Consider the following 21,847-nt stretch of genomic DNA (forward strand, 5'->3'; position numbering starts at 1 on the left):
ACCTGGGCTAGTGTAATATTTGTAGGTGTAGCTATTTTTGCCATGATTTACCTAATCGAAATAAGATATACAAATTCGACACTTGTTATCCATTTCAACCCATAATAAATAATCTGTTTTTAGATCTTTAACTATAGAAATTGTAATCTTTTATTTTATTTGAAATTTGAATGAATGATGTGTAACGTAAATTGTACTCTTTCTATCTGCAACGAATGTAAAAAAAAATTGGTAAAAAGCACCTTGTTAATGAGGAAAAAGGTGACAATCATGTTTGATTGTGTGATTTTTAAAAAATTCAACGTATTTAAAATAATTATTGTATTTTTCATTTCAAATTTCTAGATTTTTAAACTTTACATTTAAAAGAGCTCTCGCATTTTTGCTTAATTTTATCATAGGAATCTCAGGTATCGTTCCTTGTAATTCCAGTTATATGTACGAGGGAATCATTTTTTTGTGGATCTATAATAGTTTTGCTAGCAAAGGTTTTCTGATCCGCATCGCTTCTCACAAACCCTTCAAGTTGACATATCGTGCTATCAAATTTCGGGATGTTTTCACTTGATTTTGATTGGGGTTTTTGCTGAAACCGTTTGCCGAATTTGCAAAGCATTTTTTGATTTGATAAACAATGTTTTCCTAATGTTTATTCCGAGTGTCTCTAACACGAATAGCTCAAACCCCTGATTTTTCTAGTCATTCTGTTTAAGCCTTCATGATGCATGTATCATTCAATGGTGCAATAACAAGTACACCAGATTGTTTATCAACAGAGGCATGCATGTGCATGCATTCTTACATTGAGGATTTGCCAACTGTTCATCGCTCCCCGTCTTTCAGCTTTTGAATGAGTTGGGTCTATATGTAACATTTCACATTATTCCTGTTCATTGAATACACTTGGCATTAAATTCTTCCAACTTGCCAGTATCAATATCTACAGAGGCGGCCATTTCTGCACCGGGTAGTACGGCATCTTTCATCATTGGCTGATTCAAAAACTGGATAGGAGATGACGTGACGACAAAAAAATCCCGACATTTGATAGCACGATATGACAAGGGTTTGTGAGAAGCGGTGCGGATCAGAAAATCTTGGCTAGCGATGATGAACAGTTTCGATGATGCGTTTATTCATTTATCATAAAGAGACCATTTTAGTAACCTTAAGCTTAACTTGCGTTAATAAGTAAACTATATAGATATTGACGTCTGGAATCATTGTTTACGTTTTCTACATGTACTACAAATGTAAAACATCATCCATATCTCGCACTAATACTATGTCCAAAAAACTTAAATTAAATACAAAATATAACATTAACGGAAGCTCACATTGCATTTTAAAGTTTTATATCAAATGACAGATTACTGTAACTACCCTAAACGTGAACTAATTACATAATACTACATAAACTGTAGCTTGCATTGTATTTTGTTGTTCTCTATCGAATGGCAGACAACTCTAACTATCTAAAATTAAAATCGGTGTGCGATTTGGCAAAACTATGCGAGATTCTTAAAATTTGTTTAGTGATATGGCGAATCCTGAAAGAAAAATACCTTAAATCTTCTATTTATCAAGTAAGAATATCATTGCTAGTCTACAACCAACAGAATTTTGCAAAACTTCATCATGAGAATGATGAAAATAATATGCAATATTTTTATTATGTCGTGGATTACTCAAGTACACTGTTGAGTTAGTTGTAAGTGTCTGCAGAAAATTTAAAAAAAAAAAAAAACTAAGAGAAATATGCAGACAAACAAGTATCATATTTTTTTTTTTTATCTTTTGTCAAATTCTCAAAAGAAACAATGTTTTGATTTCTACTTACAAAGGCAGCCTCTAGGAAAAATCATTGAACTTATTTAAATAAAGTATTTAACTTGTGTAATATCATGAACAAATAGTTGTACATTTAAAGTTTATTCAAATTAGAGTTTGTTCTTTTTTCCCAAAATTATAAATGAATGGATATGTCTATTTGTCTACACTAAAACTACTTTTAATAATGCTGTAATATGTAGAAATAAAATATTTGATTATTTATTAATAATTGATATTTTCATAATACTGATTAAAAAGCATTAAATATTTAAAGCAAACTCTTTCTTTAGAACCAATATTGCTAATATTTCCTAGGTTTTGCGAAATCAAGCCTAAGAAGTTATAACTGCATGCACAATTATATAATGATATTGTTTCAAATTTTAAGATCTTAAGTTTGTATTGATTCTTTTATTTCATTTAGAATTCCTTAAGTAATCCTTTCCTTTAAAGAATTAGTCTTGGTTTTGACTCGATCAGTTTCATTTAAATACCCTAAAATAGCTTCTATCTTCCTCACTATCATCCATTGAATAATCAGCTTCGTTTTCGGTTTCAGTCTCCGTGTCACTTCCGCCTTCTACGTCATTGCCGCCGCTTTCTGCACCTTCTCCCCCAGTTGCAGATCCACCCTCGCTTCCGGCCCCTCCCCCAATTCCTCCCCCTGCCCCTCTCCCTGTGCCACCAGAAATTGACCCACCTCCCGCACCAATTCCAATTCCACCTCCAGATGTTCCTCCCAATCCCCCTGCTTGTCCTCCAATACCTATTCCTTGTCCTCCTGCTATTCCTCCACCATGCATTCCTACTACCCCACTTCCAATTCTTCCTCCCCCAACACCTAGTCCGATTCCTCCTGCCAGCCTGCCTGCACCTCTGCTTCTGCTGTGAATTGCCACTTGCGCTGCCGTCGATTGGAGTCTCTGAATAATTCGAAGAAACAATTGTTCCAAGCGCTCGCGGTGTTCAGAACCGGGTCGGAGGAAATGGTAAAACTGAATCAGTTGCAAGAGCCGAGACCTATTTTGGGCGTTGAATATCTGGGATATTCTTGCATTGTTTTGGAGGTTGATATAGCCCTTAAGAAGAGTGTCTAGTGTTTGTTTGTGATTTGTCGAAGAGCGTAATAGCTGGAGGATATCTTGGGTTGACAACCTCATTTGAGCCATTCTGAAAAAGTCACCCATGCTTGTTTTTCCCGCCTGAGCACCGCCATGGATAGAACCAGCCATTCCTCCGCTCAGTTTGCGAGGGTTTGTTCTTTTTAGTCGATTATCTGTAGTAATGATAGGAAACCTCATTCTATGAATCCCGGGTAGGAATTTGGACTGATCCAAAGCTTGGATTTGTCCAAACAGGTCTCTGGCGTAGATCTGCTGGTGTAGAGATGCTTCTGGAATACCAGATATACGAACCTGGTCTTTTGGAAATGAGGAGGATCCTAGGGAAGTTGATGGATGAGGTCGGCTTGGTATGACGATTTTTGAGAGAGTATTAAAAGACGGTTGAAGCAATACTGCTTGGCTGCGTTTTGGAGGTAATGGTTGTGGTGCATGCGGTATCGGGATTGGAATCATTTTAATAGGTCTATGCGGAGGCTGTATCGGCAACACTTTACTTGTCTCTGCTGGCCGTGAGTGTTGTGGTATGGGGACAGGAATGAAAATAGGCTGAACATGCTTGATTTGTTGCTGAGGTCTCGGAAGAGGACTCAACGGAGGTACCGACATAACTGCCACTGGTAAACTGTTGACATCTGGTGCACCCAAAATCTTTGGTGCATTAGGCATAGGTGCCTGATGTATTGCTTGACTCTGAAAATTAGATATGTGAGACTTCGATGCTATGAATGGTTTAGGTTGCACATTATTTGAAATAAAACTAGGTTGAAAGTCTTGAAAGGTGACCTCATTCTGCCCTTTATGAGGTAAAGGAAAAACAGGAACATTTTGCTCTTTTGATGGATGGACTACTGGCTCAAAGGGAAGGTGAACAGGAATTCCTTTTATGGGATGCTGTTGGTGTTGGTGATGTATGGTATTATGTGTACCTTTATCCGGGGATATGTTAATTTTCAATCTCTTATCCGTAAGGGGGATCATCGGATAGGTCACCCAGGTGTTTTTAGTATCGGGTCGGCTTTGAAAGTACGGATTGGGTATCCAAACATTTTGCCCTATAGCTGCAACTTGATCAAGGTGCCCCGCCTCCTGGTGGTGCATTTGCTTTGAGGCTGGAATGGGTTCTGCTGGCGAATGGACGAAAGAGACATGCATGTCTGGTAAAGACGGTATCATTTCCTTGTTGGATTTAAGTTGTGGCGCTAGGGCCTGGACGTTCTGGTCGGCGACGATCTGGATGTCCTGATGAGACATTGAGGGGATCTTGGACAATGGACTCAGGTCCCCCTGGGTCGCGCATTTACCTGTGTACTGACAGTCCCATCCGGTAGGATCCTTCCAATTTGAACCTTTCTGGCCTGACGATATCTTGCTTTGTAATACCTGTTTTCAAAAGAAAAATAAAGTATACAGTGTTATTTTGGTTAACTGAGTGTTGGACGCTTCTTAAACCTCAAGCACAAAAAAAGTTCTCTATATAGAAGCAAAGGAATATTGAATTTAAATAGAATAAATGATAGGATATAAATTCATTGAGTAATTTGATCGACAAACGACGTCTTTAGATACTTTTAGATAAATACAGTTGTGCTATATTTTAAGTAAGTAATTGGAGCTATGATTTTTTTTAACAATGTGAATTTTTTATTCATTATGTTTTCGAAATCTGAAATAAGATGATAAATTTTCACTAATTCTTCGAGAGACCAAAATCTTTGTCAGGTCGGATGATAGAAAGGTGTTCGGTTAAAAAATAAACAAATTGGGGCTGATATTTCACCATACATTACACACATCACACAAAAAAAGAGTTGATTTTTTGGCAATAAAAACTTTTTTTAACATTTTAAAAATGTTTAAACATAATGTATATCAAGTATGTCTAGTATTGTTTTACATTTGACTTTTTCGATCTTTCGACTTCTAGCCTACACATTGTGCAAAAGGTGAAGATATTAGGCGAATTATTGAAAGAATAAAACAACATGTTTTTAGGGTTTTTTTTCTATCATTGACATGGCCTAATTCCTTGATTATCAATCTACAATGACGATTATAACAGAAATATTTAATTTTTACCTGTAATACCTGTGAAAATGACAAACGATGTACATGCTATTTTTTGCTGTTTCTAAAGAGGAAATTATTAAAAGCACTAGGTAATTTATCTAATGTCTTTTGATGTTATAGAGACGCTTGAAATGAACAGGCATGTCGCAGGGGTCATTAAACGTTTTGTTGACGAGGAAACATAAACCATAAGCGTTTTTACAGCTAGAAATATTTTTTAACTAGAAATAATGTCATTGTCAATTTTGATGTATTCAATGGCGAAAACTTTCAAAGAAGACCACAGACAATTGACTTACATGTAATATTACAATTCGATTGATGTCATAAATTAAAGTTAAAAACTCAAAAAGTTCTAACACAGTGCTATTTATTTTATCTGCAAATCTTATTCAAAGCTGGAATCTAAAATCAATGCAAATTTTATTCATTTGTCCATACTATATTAACAGAATTATGAAATAGAATTATTGAATTAGTCTTAATTTTTACTCGAAGAGCTTTAAAGCATAGTTAAATGCTAAATAAAAACTAAAAATAAAGTACCGGTTTTTCTATTTTTCTGACATTACAAATGTATTTACAATCTACTATTTATTTCCTTTTATGAATGATTGATTGGAACCAAGACTACGTAATTATCCATTTGATTAAATGATTCTTCTCAGAAAATATACTATTATACAGTTTATCGCTAAATGGGTCTGAATTTCTCTAAAAACTCTATATATGCAAATATTACAGTTGATTGAAGTATTAAGCTAACCAAAAATAAACAAGTTAACAGGAAAAACTTAAGAAACTTTATAAAATTAATCTTTGAAATAATATTTTTGAAATTATTAAGGATATTTTAGAGTTGTTGTTAATTCAAACATGAAAGATAAAAATGAAAATATATTAAAAAATTTACAAATATCACTTTTTCAAAATATGCGATTTTTTTTTTCAAATTTCACTTATAAAATACATAAGTATTTTTAAAATTCAGCTCAATATAATTCTGCATCAATTATTTTTGAGTACTCTCTTACCAGAATGACGAATAATTTCAGCCAAGCATACAAAAAAGCCATGATAGCTTTTTGTTCCCCTTCTTCTCGTCACTACAATAAGGTCTTCAATACCAATACTTTTAATTTCCCTCAAATTCTTCTATTTTTACAACATCTTGTTTAACATCAACAGTAATAACAACATGCCTGTCATGATTTTTCTCGGTTCAGTGACTCTCCGCACATTCGTTTTTCTTCGTTGTTAGATTGAAAATGAAAGAATGTAGAACCGACATTATTATATTTTGGCGTTCTTTGATCTGAGAAATGGATATTAATTATCATTTGTAAATTGTCAGGAATGTTACTTGAATTTCGCTAAAAGGGTGACACGTTACACATTGTTGGCATTTAAAAACATTCAGCGGATGTGTTGTTTTTTAATAATAGTTGACACCATATTTCCTGTTGTAATGATGAGGTTGATACACGCGTACAAGATTATAACTTTTTGACAAACTCGTACGCCTTTTTAACCAGCTTACTTTTAAATAATACTTGTGCAAATGTTGTTTTTTTTTTCACTTCATTAAATGAATTTCTTAAAATTTGTTTATTTTTTACCAAGGAGATTTAAAATTGATAATGTAAGTAAATACGCGTTCATATTCGCTCAACCGCCCCCTTTTTTATTACACAAAAAATATAACAACATTGTAACAGATAAATCAGAATGCGTGTACATGTACTCATTATCCCTCCTACCTCCCTCCCTCCGTCCCTCCCTCTCTCTCTCTCTCTCTCTCTCTCTCTCTCTCTCTCTCTCTCTCTCTCTCTCTCTCTGTGCACTTTGAAAGGGGTGGAGGTAGGAGGCGGGGGGGGGGGGGGGTGCAACCACTGTAGACACATTGTTTATCAAAACTAATATAGCTCACAATTTTACGGGAACAAGTTCTTACTTTTCTCAAGTATACGAAGATGTGAATTATCGCCCTCCCTGATTAAAAGCCATGCATCGATCATGCGATTTTCTCTAATTGATTTGTTATTTTGATATATTTAACTATAATTCAGCTTTTCTAAATATTTATGTGTCTGGCAAGAAAGGCAGGGTTAATTTGTAATCCCTAATTATTATTAGAGAGTCAAGTTTATCAACCGAATAAATTAGATTTCTAATACATAATACGTTCATTTATTCTCTGCCTGACGACTTAAAATGATTTCTCCTTCCAATAGCGCAAACTATCGCGTCATCGGTATCGCACCATCGTGTTATCGCTATCGCACAATCGCTTTACCGTGCCATTATAACAACGTAATCGCATTGTCGCGCCATCGCATCGTGATCGTCTTCGCGGTTTTTCACCATCGCTTCAACGTCATCGCATTATCGCGTCATCGCACTATATACACAATGATCGATGGTGCGATGATGTGATTGTGTATTACAAAGCCCTATCCGGATTCCATAGAAATGAGCTTTTGATATTTTTATATTCCTTTTTTTCAGAGTAACTTCCAAAAATCAGTTTGGTTGAAAACACTGTATTTGGAGCTTACAGCAAGTATCTAAAGCCGTTCTTACTCTGCAAATATTATTCAATTTTATAAGATGATGTCATTTTCAAATATGCTTTCTGGATCAATTGATAATGTGTATTTCTTGGAATTGTTTTTGTCACATGACATCCAATACTTTGAAACAATATTTATGTTTTTATGTTTAAAGGAGCACAGTATTTTAAAAATGATATTGAAAAACATATTGAAACTTCATTTACTATTGCCATTGCGTGTTTTTGCTTAATATCGTAATATTAGTACATTTAAATGTCTATATAGATATTATATCATAACATTTTTATTATGTGTGCAAAACAATTTTTACAAGATGCAATAAACTAGCTATAGATGACATTTGGTGTTTATCAACTTGAGTAAGCGTGTAAATAATCACAATTTGTACAACAACAATTTACCTTAGGTGAAATTTGAGTATTTTGCGATATTTCACGTCAAAATTTATGAAAAGTTCTGTAAATTTCAATGTGAATCATTGAGAGTGCTAAACCCGTCATTGACTTAAAAACAGAAAGCTACAATAAGAGTTTGAACCTTCCTACAAGGATACAAAATGGGAAAGCATAATTATGATTGTAATAGTACTTATTTTCCTGTTAATTTATAGTTAATGCTATACACTCAAGATAGGTTCATTAATACAACTGTGCAAAGTTTAACCATGCAAAGGTTAACCCATTCAATTCCAACTAAAGCCAATAAACCATAAAAGCATACCCCTATTAGACTAGATTTAATTTTTCAAACCTTTCTTGTAAACATCCAATCACTTGAGCTCAGCACTTTAATTAGTCTAATATTGAGATATGTTGGACTTGTGTTTAAGGAAACTGGATGGATAACTTAACTACCAGATAATCCTAGAGTTTTAAGATATGTTTTGTTAAGTTATAAATTATTATCTACTAAAGACAAAAAATCACATATTTCACTTTTTATATTTAGGTATTTTTCAATATATTTATATAGCCTAAGAGCTCTTCTTTTAAAGGAGATCAATACAGTCTAAAAATGACCACGATCATCGGGCCCTCTTAAAGTAACAATGGTCTTATTACTGTATAATAATACATGTGGTTGTTTTAGAAGCAGCATATAACCTGTGGACTTTCCATACCAATAGCCATGCTTCAATAAGTCCAGCGTTTCATAGCAAAAACCAGTCTTGATATTATAAATTTGACATAGCAATGAACACAAACACGGCATTAAGTAAACATCTTTACTGTTTAGATTTCACGTAATTGTCAAGAGACATATCAATATGAAGAAATTGCAATCTTTTTCATTTAAATAATAATTTAAAAAAACAGTTAATAAATACATCACAGATTTGAAAGTTCAACAAAGATATACATGTATCTCATATGTAGAAAAAAGTCTTTGGCATATAATGAATTAGTAATCAAAATACAAACAAACAAGGGAAATATACACGACAAGAAGTCTACCGGGACTAGGTATTAGAACCATTTTAACAAGGCCTTGGACTTTCAGTAGTACTCTTGCGTCATAACAATTTAAAAATGACGATGGTTTGGGGTAATATATATACACCGATTGCGTAGTCTTAGCTCAAAAGCCAGACAAATCTTGTTGATTTCAAAGAGCAATCAATGGCTGAATGGTCAGCAATGAAATAGACAGGCCTAAGTCACATTGCTGTTTGACACAACTACCCAGACTCTCAGCTCTTGTTAAAATGGTTCTATAACAGGGTTAAACATTGGGGTCAAGGTGATGGTTAACATGTTGATATAAAAATAAAAACACACAGTTGAAAGTTGTCTACAGAATGTTACATCGTACGAGTTATCTAGTAACCAGTCTCGTACAAGCATAAAATAGCCGACAAGACAGCTTTTTCAAATGATAGCAGTTTAAAATGTTTAGACTAGTGTTCTATGGTACATCAATTTACAAGATAAAAAACATGATCAATGTTCAACACTTGATGTTTTTATACCTACAAGTGAACTTTCAATTGAATACTAACCAATATGCTATCTGTACAGTGTATGATTCATGACAAATACCTGTCTTTTTTCGGCGCGGTAAACGATTGTCATAGGCATGAATCATCAAATTTGTGGGGAAATTTAATTTTTTAATTTTTTTTTTTTTTGTGATAAAAAAAATTCGTTGAAATCTCACAAAACAACAGTTTTAGAGGGTAAGTTTAACGTTCACTTGGTTTAAATTGAGATGAATTAGTGTTAAAAGTTGGTACCCAAGATATTTGGCTTCTCAATTTCATGCACAATTAAATTAGAAAAATAATTAAGTATTATTGATCATTTTATAAGAAATCTGTTAGCTATGTTCTTCAGGCAAATAAGATGTCACAATATTAAAATGCAGTTATTTGTTTTGCATAAATCAAATATCCCTCGACAAACAAAATAAACAAAAAACATTATTTGTATATCACCTAATGACTTCGCATTCTTCTTTCAACGAATCTTTTTTCGTCTAAAAAAATCTAAGGACGTTTAACCTTCTACATTATAATACATTTGCTTGTACCTTTCATTTTTGTAAACTTTTATAATTGATTGCATGATAAATGTTATTTCTTTTCAACACGCATTTAAAGTTACTTTATGAAGTTTGAGATTCTAAATGGAAAGATCTGATGAGTTAAGTTGATTTATAAAAATCAATGGTGCATTATTCAAATCGGAATCACCCTTTACGATTTCTCACTCTCCTTCGGAAAGTAAATTGCTGCCTTCACAAAAGTATTTCACATTATCAAGGAAATCGAGTCTTCAAGATTAATTCGAAGTCTGGGATTTTTTTCCCCTAAAAAAATCACTATAACACTCGAAGTTCTGTTGTACATTAAATCGAATAACAGACTACTATAGCCGAATGAACTGACACTTTCATTTAAATATTCCACGGCATATTTAGTTGAAGTTCATTCGAACGTTTCAACAAGTTTCTTCGATTGGGTCATAGTTGAAATGTTTTTTATTCAGCACTTCCGTTCCGTTTGGACTCCTTTAGGCCATTCGGATCCCGCTCGCCCTTTTCCGGAAATGGCCAAGTAGTTACGATTACAAATAAACAGGCCACTTTCAATTTCACTTTCCATGGCCTATTTCTTAAAATCAATTTGAAAACTTCAGCAAATTTCTTTATATAAGTCACTTTGAACGTTTTATATTCGTCCCATCCGTTCCGTTAAGAGTCATATAGCCAAATGAACTGGCCATTTTCACTTTCCATGGCATATTTATTCAAAGTTCATTTGAACGTTTCAACAAGTTCTTTTGCTTAGGTCACAGTTGAACGGTTTATATTCGTCACTTCCGTTCCCATTCGACTGATAAAGATGAATGAACTGGTCACTTTCACTTTCCATGATATATTTAGAGCATATCAATTTCAACGTCTCAGCAAGTTTCTTCACTTAAGTCACAGTTGAACGGTTTATATTCGTCACTTCCGTTGTGGTGTAGGTAAAACCCGTTCTCGTTCACTATGCTTTTCTGCAGTGGGTGCAGCTCTTCGTTAAAACAGTTTACTGAGGTTTCGCGAGTGCAATTTCCATTTTGATTTGGATGGTCTTTTGACTCTTGGGAATTTGTTGTAGATCCCAAAGACCCACCACGCGTGCGTGACATGAATGACGTCACGGTGTTACACGTATTGCGACGACTTATACCTCTGCCACGGGAGATAAGAAACCGCCGCCACTTCTTCTTTATCTCTGATTGCACCTTTCAAAATAAATGTTAACAACTAGAGACGAGCTCGTTGCAAGCAACGATTAGGTCTTCCGTCGTAGCTGCGTCATACTTGTGACGTAATACAAAAATTGATACCTGACCATGGTGCAATATTAGATGTATAAACACTGTGAAAAAGAAACAAAGTACATGTATATAAGCAAATACAGATCTTTAAAAGTTGTCTGAAGTTTGAATCGCCGCATGTTGTTTTTTTGCATGTGCATTTTATTTTGAGAAACTTATCTAATCATCATAATTGACTCAATATACACAGAATATGGACGACGATTATAATCACACAGTGGGTATGCCCGGTATGAACATAAAAAGACCAAACATTTTACTCGCATTTTTTATCGAAAGCAAGGGCCAATGAATCTTTTAGAATGTATGCGGAGATCCTGGAAATTTTACAGGGGGTTCTAAAGAATAATTTTGTTTTTTGAGGGGTTGGGGGGGGGGAGGGGGCATGCGCGGATAAGAAAAATTTTCCTGGGGTGGGGGTTGAGTGTCTGACGGTTATTTGAGTTTGCCTGGGGATGTCCGAGGCATATTTTTGTAATTTTATATTATACATGTAATGGAAAGAAATTTTGCGGGGGTTGGGTTGGGGTCTGGAACCCTCACCCTACTCTTCTAGATTCGCGCATGGGGAAGACCGATGCCGGTAATTTAACGGTAATTTTAACCATTTTTATTTAATTAATCATTTTCAAAATTATCGGAATTCCAATATTACCTTTAAAGGCAGTTAAAACTTTAAATACGAACCATTTAGTCTCGGTGAGTATTCGGCCAACATGCGTCCGCGTACGAAAGAAATGGCAATATTCAAGAAATTTGGATGGACGATCTGGGTCCTAGGTCGTCCATCCGATTCTTTTTCAGACTAAGAGCTACAGAACTGCACTTAGAGAATGTCAAACTGATTATGTCAATTTATTTTGTCTTAAAGAATCAGTTTTTTTAATCAATAAAGTTTTACCTTAAAAAAAAAAGAAGAAATCGGGCACAATTTTCAATGTAAGCATTTTACAATTTAAAGGTCTAATAAAATTTTGAATGAAGTTTCAAGATACTACTCTTCGTTGTTTTATACGAAATATTGCATGGAAAAAAGATTTACATCGCATATATATTATATAACTAATTTCTTCTCTTTTTTATTTACATCAAAATAAATCCAAGAAAAAATCTAAATATTTTTTTTCCTTTATATGTGTTAATGAAAACGTTGATCAGCAAGGGCCGGTTCTATGTCGTGCAAGCACCTACTTAATAGATTGTTACACGGATCTACCACGATGACAAATATCGAAAAGGCAATATTGTGGGTGAAGGATGAAAGTGTAGTTTGTTTTTTTAGGTTTATTTTTGATAATTATATTTATCTGGATCAATTTGGTCTGTTGGTTTGTTTTGTTTATTGAAAAGGGGAATAAAGAAAATGAGTAATTTCCGATATGAAGTCAAGCATATATTTTCATATTATCATTGACTTAAAACATGTTGGAAAAAAGAAATATTGTATGAAGCAGTTAGTTATTATGCGCAGATCATGCATTCCTTTATGGTTTCACAATTGCATGTATCAGTTACTACACGTATTTGCTTACGGAGAAATAAATTTCCAAAGAGATGATATAGTTATCAGTTAAGTTCCAGATTGTCTTCTGCACATGCAAGCACTTTTGTAATCCTGATTTAAAAATAGGTATAATGGCCGGGGGGGGGGGGGGGGGTCATCGCAACAAAATTGTGTATTAGCGTACTAGAGTGTACATTGTTAATTAATAATTGATGTTGAATTGTTATTAACAAACAAAATCATAAATTTATAATAACAAACACTAAAATGCCAGGGAGTTCTGCTGGACGCGATTTCATTTGTCTTCAATTAATAGGGTCTAAGGATGCCCGCCTACTTAATACATATGCTCACGCGTCAACCGATTAAAGATGACTGTATTTTGGATTTATAAATCGTTCTAAAACATTCGATCTGATATATCGTTGTTAACAATTCAAAACTTTGAACGATTAAATTTGTTTTTATACCTACCGCGACCCTCACGGAAAAATCCATTCAGGTCAATGGAAATTTCATTTACAAGACTCCGCGCCAGAATCAGAATGTCTCGTTCATTAATTTTTTCGTAGTTATAGTGGACGAGTCCAAAATAGGAATTTTGAGACACATCATACAATGTGAACATATGCCATGAATGCATTTTACTTTGCGTCTATTTTCTTATTTTGAGAGTCCTTTTTATCATGTTTATCATGGCTTGAAAATGACGGAAGGCCCTTGAATGTTGTTATCTTTATGCAGGCACGTAGCATCCTTTTTGAAAGTGGGGGGGCCAGACTCATCCAAATAACAAGCAAAAAAAAAAAGAAAAGAAAAAAAAAAAAAGACTTTCCCAAAATCTTCAAAATCCTAATCCGCGGGCGGGGGGGGGGGGTGTCTGGCGTAGTATGTATATAACTTCAATTTTAATTCTATTTTCCTTATTTTTATATAAATTGTTTACATCCTTGATAATTCAATTTTTTATAAGTAAATTTTAAAAAAATTAGTTGCTGTGAGAAAAAGTGTGTGTGTGTGGGGGGGGGGGGGGGGGGCACCCACAAGCTTGAATTAATAATTGCATCTTTAATGTGTCAACATTTATATTCATAATTGATGAAAACGTTTATGGGATGTAATAAGCAACAATGAGCAAGAGTGTTCAATTAAAAGGGCTTTTCACATTGCACATGTGTAATCCTGATTTAAAAATAGATTGCCATATTTGAAAGGTCAAAAAAAAAAAGAGGGAGGTGTCATCGCAACAAGATGATACACATTGTCTAAGTAGTACAATGTAAGTAATAGTTGGTGTTGGATTATCATCATTAACAAAGAATCATCAGTTTGGATTAATTAAAACAAATATAAATTCATATAATTGGAATATTTACTGGAGGGGCTACGTACAAGTAATTCGCCGAAGTGGGGTACCCGATTTTCGATCAATTGGGCGATTTCATTCATCTGGAAAAGGGTTTCACTCGCGTGTACAAATGTAAATGTACATCAAACAATTGCTAGTCAATTAAGTGTGTATGTTAATTCGATAGATTTCTTCTAAAACATTCAATCCAAAGTATAATATACATGTAGTTATTAGTTGACACCCTCCCAATGGATCTATGCCGATGGATCTATCTGAGATCTCAGCTGTTGCGTGAATGGTAAAGAAAGACTTCGCGCCATAATACGTCTCATTCATAATTTTGGCTCGCCGATTAGTGGGCGAGTCCAAGTTAGGCCAGAGCACATGATGTGTAGATGGTCTTGCCCACTCTATTTTCTTAACTGGTCATATAATAAATAGAGATATCATGGATCTTTCACTTTTGTCGGAGCATGTAATAAATTGAACCAAAAAATAAAGAAATCCTGATTGAATTAAATTGAAGTTAAAATGTAAATAGCCCCTCCCACCTACGGATTCGGATTTTCAAAATTCCCCATTTTTTAAATTCCTTGTCAAGATTTTTTTTTTGATGAAGCTGCCCACCTAACCCCCCCCCCCCCCCCCCCCCCCCACACACACACACACACATTCAAATAACGATGCTACATGTACGTGTTTGAATATCCTTTCCTATATGGTTAGAAATAACAAAATGTCTTTGATTTTGCATCTAATATAACAAATTCAATTTTCAATTTGGCTGTTTGAGATTATTCGATACATGTAAATTCCTAAAATGATGTAAAATAATGAAATTATCTAATTTGCAGTGATATACAGGTACATGCACTCGATCGAAGAAAAAGATTGAAATTGCTTCTAAACTCTGCACGTTCAGTTTAATAATTTATGATCCGCAGCGAAAATTAAATTTCATTTCTTATAAGATAGCCTAATTGATACATGCATGCTTCCATTGAATAAATTTGGGTAGTCAGGCAAGCTTTTGGAAAGCTATTGCTTGTATAATATTAAGGTCAAACGCGACCTTCATGTATCTTCCATCTTTTCCTATCTCCACAATGTGAAGATTTCCACATTGTTATTTCATAATTAAATTTTTATGTAATATGATATTTTTGGTTTGAATATAAAGTGTTCAAATTAAAATATATAGTATGACTTTACTTATAAGCATTCAAATGCATTTTGCGTGCTATTTTAAGGAAAGTTCGAAATATTCTAGCTCCAAAACGAGCCTGGTAATGTACTCTAAATTTTTTGGAATTAACAGGTTTAAATGTTAATAAATAAGGAATGAATTATCAAGGAAAATTATATAAAATTGAGGAACGTCTCGTCTGTCCTTAATTAAAATAATATAAATAGACATCATAAATCCCATATCAAACGACATAAAACCACTTGAATCTGCACGTCTTTTAATGAATTTATGAACAGCGGCAAGGTAATGTTAGCTGCAAGTCTGTATAGCCCTTGTATGAAAAATTTCGGATGGTACTCAATTTTTCCAGACGGAGAGCTACATATATGCAGCTAAGGTAACTAAAAATGCTTCCGATGAAATACTTTGTTTAGTAATGCAAGGTTTTAAGAGAGCAATACTTATTTGTTTAAAAAAAATAACACCCTAATACTTCGCATTTCATTCGCTGTTTGTAGAACAAGCAGAACCAGTATCAGTTCGATCCCTACCGTATGTACATTGTTCGAATTTAATAGCCCTTGCATTGCATTGCTTTGCATGTACAAAATATCTTTTTTGAAAATTCAACACTGAAAGTGTTTATCTATATGGCTATTAATCTATATGTACATGTACACATAGCGTACACATGTGATTCAAAATACCCCAAACGGAAAAATTCACTTATTGAGTCTACATTTTATAGAATTTGCAAAGAATACATTGCGGGTCTAAATGTTTGTTAATGTGTCAATCTATCAATATACAGTTTGTTAATTATTTTCGATTGCTAAGGCTACATCGTTTTTGATGAACATTGAACAACATTTTTTCCATGCCATTATTTCCACGGAAGATAGCGAGTACAATTATAAAGCACAATTTATTTAATTATCTCTTTAATATTGTGTACTAGTATGTAATAAATAATTTATAAATTGCTGCCGAAGGTTGTTTGGTATTTTCATTTGTAGATGCATTGCAAGTAAAAAAACGTGAAACGCGGGGCAAGTCATAATTAATATCCCTAATAACCGTTACTTAAAAATAGCGGCTTTGGATTCAAATATTATCGTATACGAATATTAAGTTCACTTTTTAAAATCATCTCCACGATGATAATATTATATCCATCGGAAATCAGTATTTTGTTTTGCTTTAAGTTTAAAAGAAATGTTCTATCGGGAGCAATCCTGCGTTCGTTTAAATTGCCAGCGTACATTTGTCATGTCAGTAATACACATTGTGGTTAATATGACGGCCGTGTATACGTACTGTAGAACAGTTGAGTTTAATTACCATGCATTCGAACCACTTTATTAACACATCTCCCAGCACTGAAACAATTCAAAATGTCTCTGTTACAGTAACACAGTGGGGCGTTAAACATGTGTACGTCCAGCTCTACAAGCATATGCACTGTCGTCAAGGCGACGGCCTGAATACAGCTAGCGACTCTTCTATCGATCGGTTACCTGAGTCTCGTAATACATCTAAATATAGAAAGGGGCACAGTTATGAAACAAACAACAAAAATTAGGTCAAAGACGTTCATCTTTATGAAATGAATATGTACATATGAATAAAAACATTTGGGAATTATGTAGAATTATTTTTGCGCGCTGCATGTATCAGTTAGTGCATTACAAAAAGCCCTTTCATAACTTCCTAAACGTGCGCACCCCCACAAAAATGGACCGAACTGACAACAATTGTTTCTGCAAACACTGGCTATAAATTACGAAAACATTAAATTGAATACCACGGAAGGATTCAAAATCAATTTCTTCACAACTTTGCTTCAATAATGCATTAGAAATTTTTATTCCTTTACAAGTTATTGACAAGAAACTTTTGACGCATCTAACTCCCTAATTATAGGGGCCAGCCCCTTTTTCTGTATACCGAATGAAAGGTCTTGGTAAGACCTAGATCTTTTAAAATACATATTATAACAAATTTTTATCAGGTAGAAAACTAACACGGAAAATACGCGAATTTTTTTGAATTTTTTTCTTACCTTTGATTCAACATCAATACCACCCCTTTTATTTGCATTTAAATAATAAATAAAATATATCTCGCACAAATTCAATGTATTAGCTTCCAAACCAGCTCATCTTTGAGACTCTGCCAGTCATCGTTATAGCTAAACCCCCCTGGACAAAAGAAGTCGTTAAATTTTACTAAAAGGGGAATAACTCAAAACCGGATGGGGATTTTCCTCAACTAAAATATGCAACGACAACATCACGCGGCATGTTATCAGTCCTGAAAATTTCAAAACAATCGGCGAACAAACGAGCGAGATATTAAGGATCAAAGTTGGCGTCTAGAAGAAAAAAAAAAATAATAAGAAATTTGAAAATTTTTCAGAATAATAGTAAGGTCTTCCGTTGGAAACGGAAGACCTTAATTATAACGTATATACATGGAGTGTGTATACATACATGTACATAAAGATCTAGATCCGGAACATCAATAGTGAGTATGATCTTTAACAATTTAATACCTCTCCGTTGAAGAAACAGAAAATCAGTGCCACAATAGAGCCCTGCAAAAGAGAGAGATAACTTTCATTGTAATATTCAAATTTCTTGAGTTATCTTTTACGTGTATCAATGACATAAAAAAGTAGGTGTTAGAAAATTCTGTCAACAAAGAAGAAAAATAAAAAAAAATCATCTTTGATGAAGTCTTTCTTAGTAGATTCTGAAAATGTTAAAACCAAAATAATTTAATTTTTTCAAGATTAGCTACAAATGAGTTCAAAATAACTTGTTTCTCATATCAAATTTACTAAAAAATGAAGTTAAAGCCCTTGGCCAAAGACGTTTTGCTGTTGTTTAGTAAACAATAGGATAGCTTTAAAATTTACTATAGTTTGTGCTTATCAAATGTTTTAATATCAAATACGATATTACATGTACATGTTTTTTGACCGGTGTGACGAATTTTCAGCTCACGTTTTAAATGAGTTTTTTTTCTCATTGCCGTTATTGAGTGTACTAAAGAAACAGATAATGAATAATTATTTTTTTCATAACCCTATCGTGCATCTTCCATTACTATTTTTTTTTTCTTTTTCAACATTTATTTGATCTTTTGACGGAGTTGAACATTAGCGGATACCGTTTTACTGATCCCATTCAGTTTTTGGATACTAGGAATTGAGAATTCGTTTATTTATATATAATCGATATTTGCGACTGGTATTATATTTTCTTCGAAAACTGTATACAGGGATATATACGTCCTCGTTGTATTTTTTGCCCCTTTAGTCACCACATGTCAGCAAGCAAATTTTAGACTGAATGAAATTCAATGTCTCAGATTATCTCTCTTTAAATACATGTACAACTCTCTGGGCGAATTCAAGATGAGACGAAATGATTTACAAGTGAAGAAGGGCGAAAATAACACGGAGCGAAAATAACCCTGTTCACAGTATCCATTAAAATGCAAACAATCTTGCATCTTACGTGCACACTTACTTGGAACGAATTGAAGAACATTTCAAAGTAAAGCTTGACCAGTTCCGCTTCATCGCTCACACTGTCCGGCAGCCCCACAAAAACGATATAATGGACCCCAAACAGGGGGATCAGGACCAGGGTGGACTTGGCCAGCTTTCTAAAACATTCAAGTAAAAAAAAATGTACGGGTCATCATACCGCTTCACCTTGTATATTGTTTTACTCTGAAACTTCATGGAATTTTTTTGGGATGAGATTTATATTCTTTGTACATGATATATAAGGTTTTCTAACTATATGTCAGCAAGACAATCCTTCTTTAATGTTTTCGTGGAAAAAATAACATGATTCGTGATAAACTCTAACAGAGAAATAATAGGATAATCATTAACAAATACAGATTTTGAATTCGCCTCTTTTCCTCTTGATGTTTAATTTTTTAAAAAAGTATTTAAAATACATAGAATAATTTTTCCTTGCAACTGAAATCTAAAGAAAGAAATTGTTATATAAGACTAAATGTATCATTAGGAACTGATAAGTCTAAGAGACAGAAAAAGAGATATTTTATTAATCATTTAAACATAACAAATACAAGTGTGTATGAAAATTCCATCGAAAAATCAAGTTGTCTAACTTGTTGTGAAGATCTATATTTTAGTCTCTCTGGATAGGATAAGCGCGTGCGCTTGTATCAAAACTTTTATTAGACGTTGTCTTTTTACAGATGGGGCTATCCCCGTTTTTTTTTTAAATCTCTCTCCCTCAAAAAAACTCAGTCACAAAGGTACAACAATGAACAAAGTGTGATGATGAAGATGTTAATGTGGTCAGTATCTAGTACACTGTATACGATATTAGTATTAGTTGTACAAATTGATTAAACATCATAAACGTAGATCCATAGTTGAACGAGGTCTTTTTTATTTCTTAAAGCAATATGAGCTGCATTGTATCTCTATACTAAGATGACAAAAATATTATGGTTTTTAAATTTCTGTTAGCCATATATTTGTGGAAAAGGCCGTTAAGAAGCATTATTTGGAGCAAAATTGAATTATTGTCGTCCTGTACAAAAATTGATTTGCTATATATATTCCTTAGAAGAGAAATACTTCCTTTGATAAAAATTAATAATTTTTTTCAAATCTCATTTATCATAAAAGTTTAAGTTATATGCAGACTTATCATACTAGCAGGTTTTTGCAGCAAAATAAAATTCTAAAAAATACAGCGCATATTGCTTTAATTTATTCTTTATCCCCATGCTTTACTGCCAAAAACAGAATACTAGACGATCGCTGTTTTCAAGTTGGTAAATGTAAAGTGAAAATCAAGAAAGTCCTTTGAGGGTTAAACACAGAATGGAACATTGATTACTCATGGAACAAATTAAAACATTATTTAATTGCAGTAAAAAGAAAATTAATTAATAACAGGAAAAAACCAACTTAGGGCCGAAAATCCTATAGAACATGAATGTTCGGAACTGTTTTGGATATCTATTGAAACGTAAACTGTCCACTCGATCAAAAACAAAACTACGATGTCTTATACAATTTGAGGCGGCTAAATGATCAATCAATCATATTTAAATCTACAAATCAGATCCACTTAAATCAAACAGTTTTTGATACTTTTTTTATACTCTGTTAAGAGAAAAATTAATTATTTGAACTTCAAATATGGATATCTGTTTGGAACTCTTCTTTTTGAGAAGGTTACAAAAGTCTTGAATTGAGTATGATTGACCATCTCTGCCTTTAAAGACAAGTTTCATTAGTAGGTGATCATGATGGAGTCACAAGGTGCGTTTATGTTCATTGTTATACCAACACCAGTACCAAGGGTGATTTTTCTAAGACAAAAAAAAAAAACCAAAAAAACAAAAAACAAAAAAGCATGCATACTTCCAATCAGTTACATGTAACTGGTCCTTTTTCATATAAAATTAAGGAGGTTGGATAGTCAACAAATTAACCATCAAATCTGCCTTAAATTTTTAAACATGGTATTTTTGGCCGTAAACTCTCATATGGTAAAGACATGCATAATCTAAATACTTCAGCTTTAAAGCTTGAACATTCTTCTATATAAATATAGAGAGTTCTTCAAATAAAGGAGATAAATATAACGTAAAAATGGCCACGTCCATCGAGCCCTCTTAATTTGGCCTTTATTTGAAATGAACATGCAATTCTACAACTCAACTACACGAAACAACGTGTAAAAGTTAGAATAGTGAAGTTAAATAGAGACTACAAAGAGACTATTTGTCAAATAGAAATAAAAATTGTCTCTACAACACAAAATGTACTACGTTATTTGTGAAATTAGAAAAAAATGAAACATATATTTTGTACTTATCAACACAATGAGCAAGACCTGGAATTAGAGGAATTTGTCTAATCAAACAGGTAGTCAAACTGTCTAAAAATCGATAATCATTATTCAAAAGAGTGTTATTCTCTCTCACCCATGAATATCATTTTTTACTACATGTAAATGGGATAAATTTATCGTGCATATTATTTAGAATATGTACAACCTAAAATAGTTACGGTGTCATATAAACATGCATTTCTTAGTAAAATTCAATTCAGTAATGATAAGGAAAATTTTACTTACTTGTACCTGAATTTCTTCGTTTCATTTGCATTAAATGCGTTTAGCTTGGTGAAGAGTATTCTAATAATGTTGATGAAAATCACAAAATTAACCTGTCAAAAATGAGACATTATTACTAAAAAAAATTGACTTGATAATGCTAGCTATGCATGTTTCCAAAAAAAAATTGTTACCTTAAAAAGAAGTAGCCTTTAATCAAATTTTATATTTCTCTTCTTCATATAGTAATG

The 21,847-nt window shown here is 33.3% G+C and overlaps 1 protein-coding gene across 2 annotated transcripts in view; it reads right to left on the reverse strand.

The window, feature by feature from the left end:
• Positions 1-2,118: 2,118 nt before the first annotated feature.
• Positions 2,119-21,847, reverse strand: part of LOC128162982 (parathyroid hormone 2 receptor-like) — a 51,670-nt gene continuing 31,941 nt past the window's right edge. The window contains exons 13-17 of one of the 2 annotated variants that reach the window (XM_052826433.1): positions 21,618-21,709; positions 19,008-19,146; positions 18,026-18,067; positions 11,220-11,331; positions 2,214-3,274 (exon numbers count right to left, since the gene is read on the reverse strand). In XM_052826433.1, coding sequence (XP_052682393.1) covers positions 2,316-3,274; positions 11,220-11,331; positions 18,026-18,067; positions 19,008-19,146; positions 21,618-21,709 — 1,344 coding nt within the window. In that variant the 3' untranslated portion in view covers positions 2,214-2,315. Of the gene's footprint in view, positions 4,338-6,058; positions 6,189-11,219; positions 11,332-18,025; positions 18,068-19,007; positions 19,147-21,617; positions 21,710-21,847 lie in introns of those variants that run through there. The other variant, XM_052826432.1, reaches the window with a different exon arrangement.

The sequence above is a fragment of the Crassostrea angulata genome, chromosome 9 (genome assembly GCF_025612915.1).
Source record: "Crassostrea angulata isolate pt1a10 chromosome 9, ASM2561291v2, whole genome shotgun sequence".
NCBI lineage: Eukaryota > Metazoa > Mollusca > Bivalvia > Ostreida > Ostreidae > Magallana > Magallana angulata.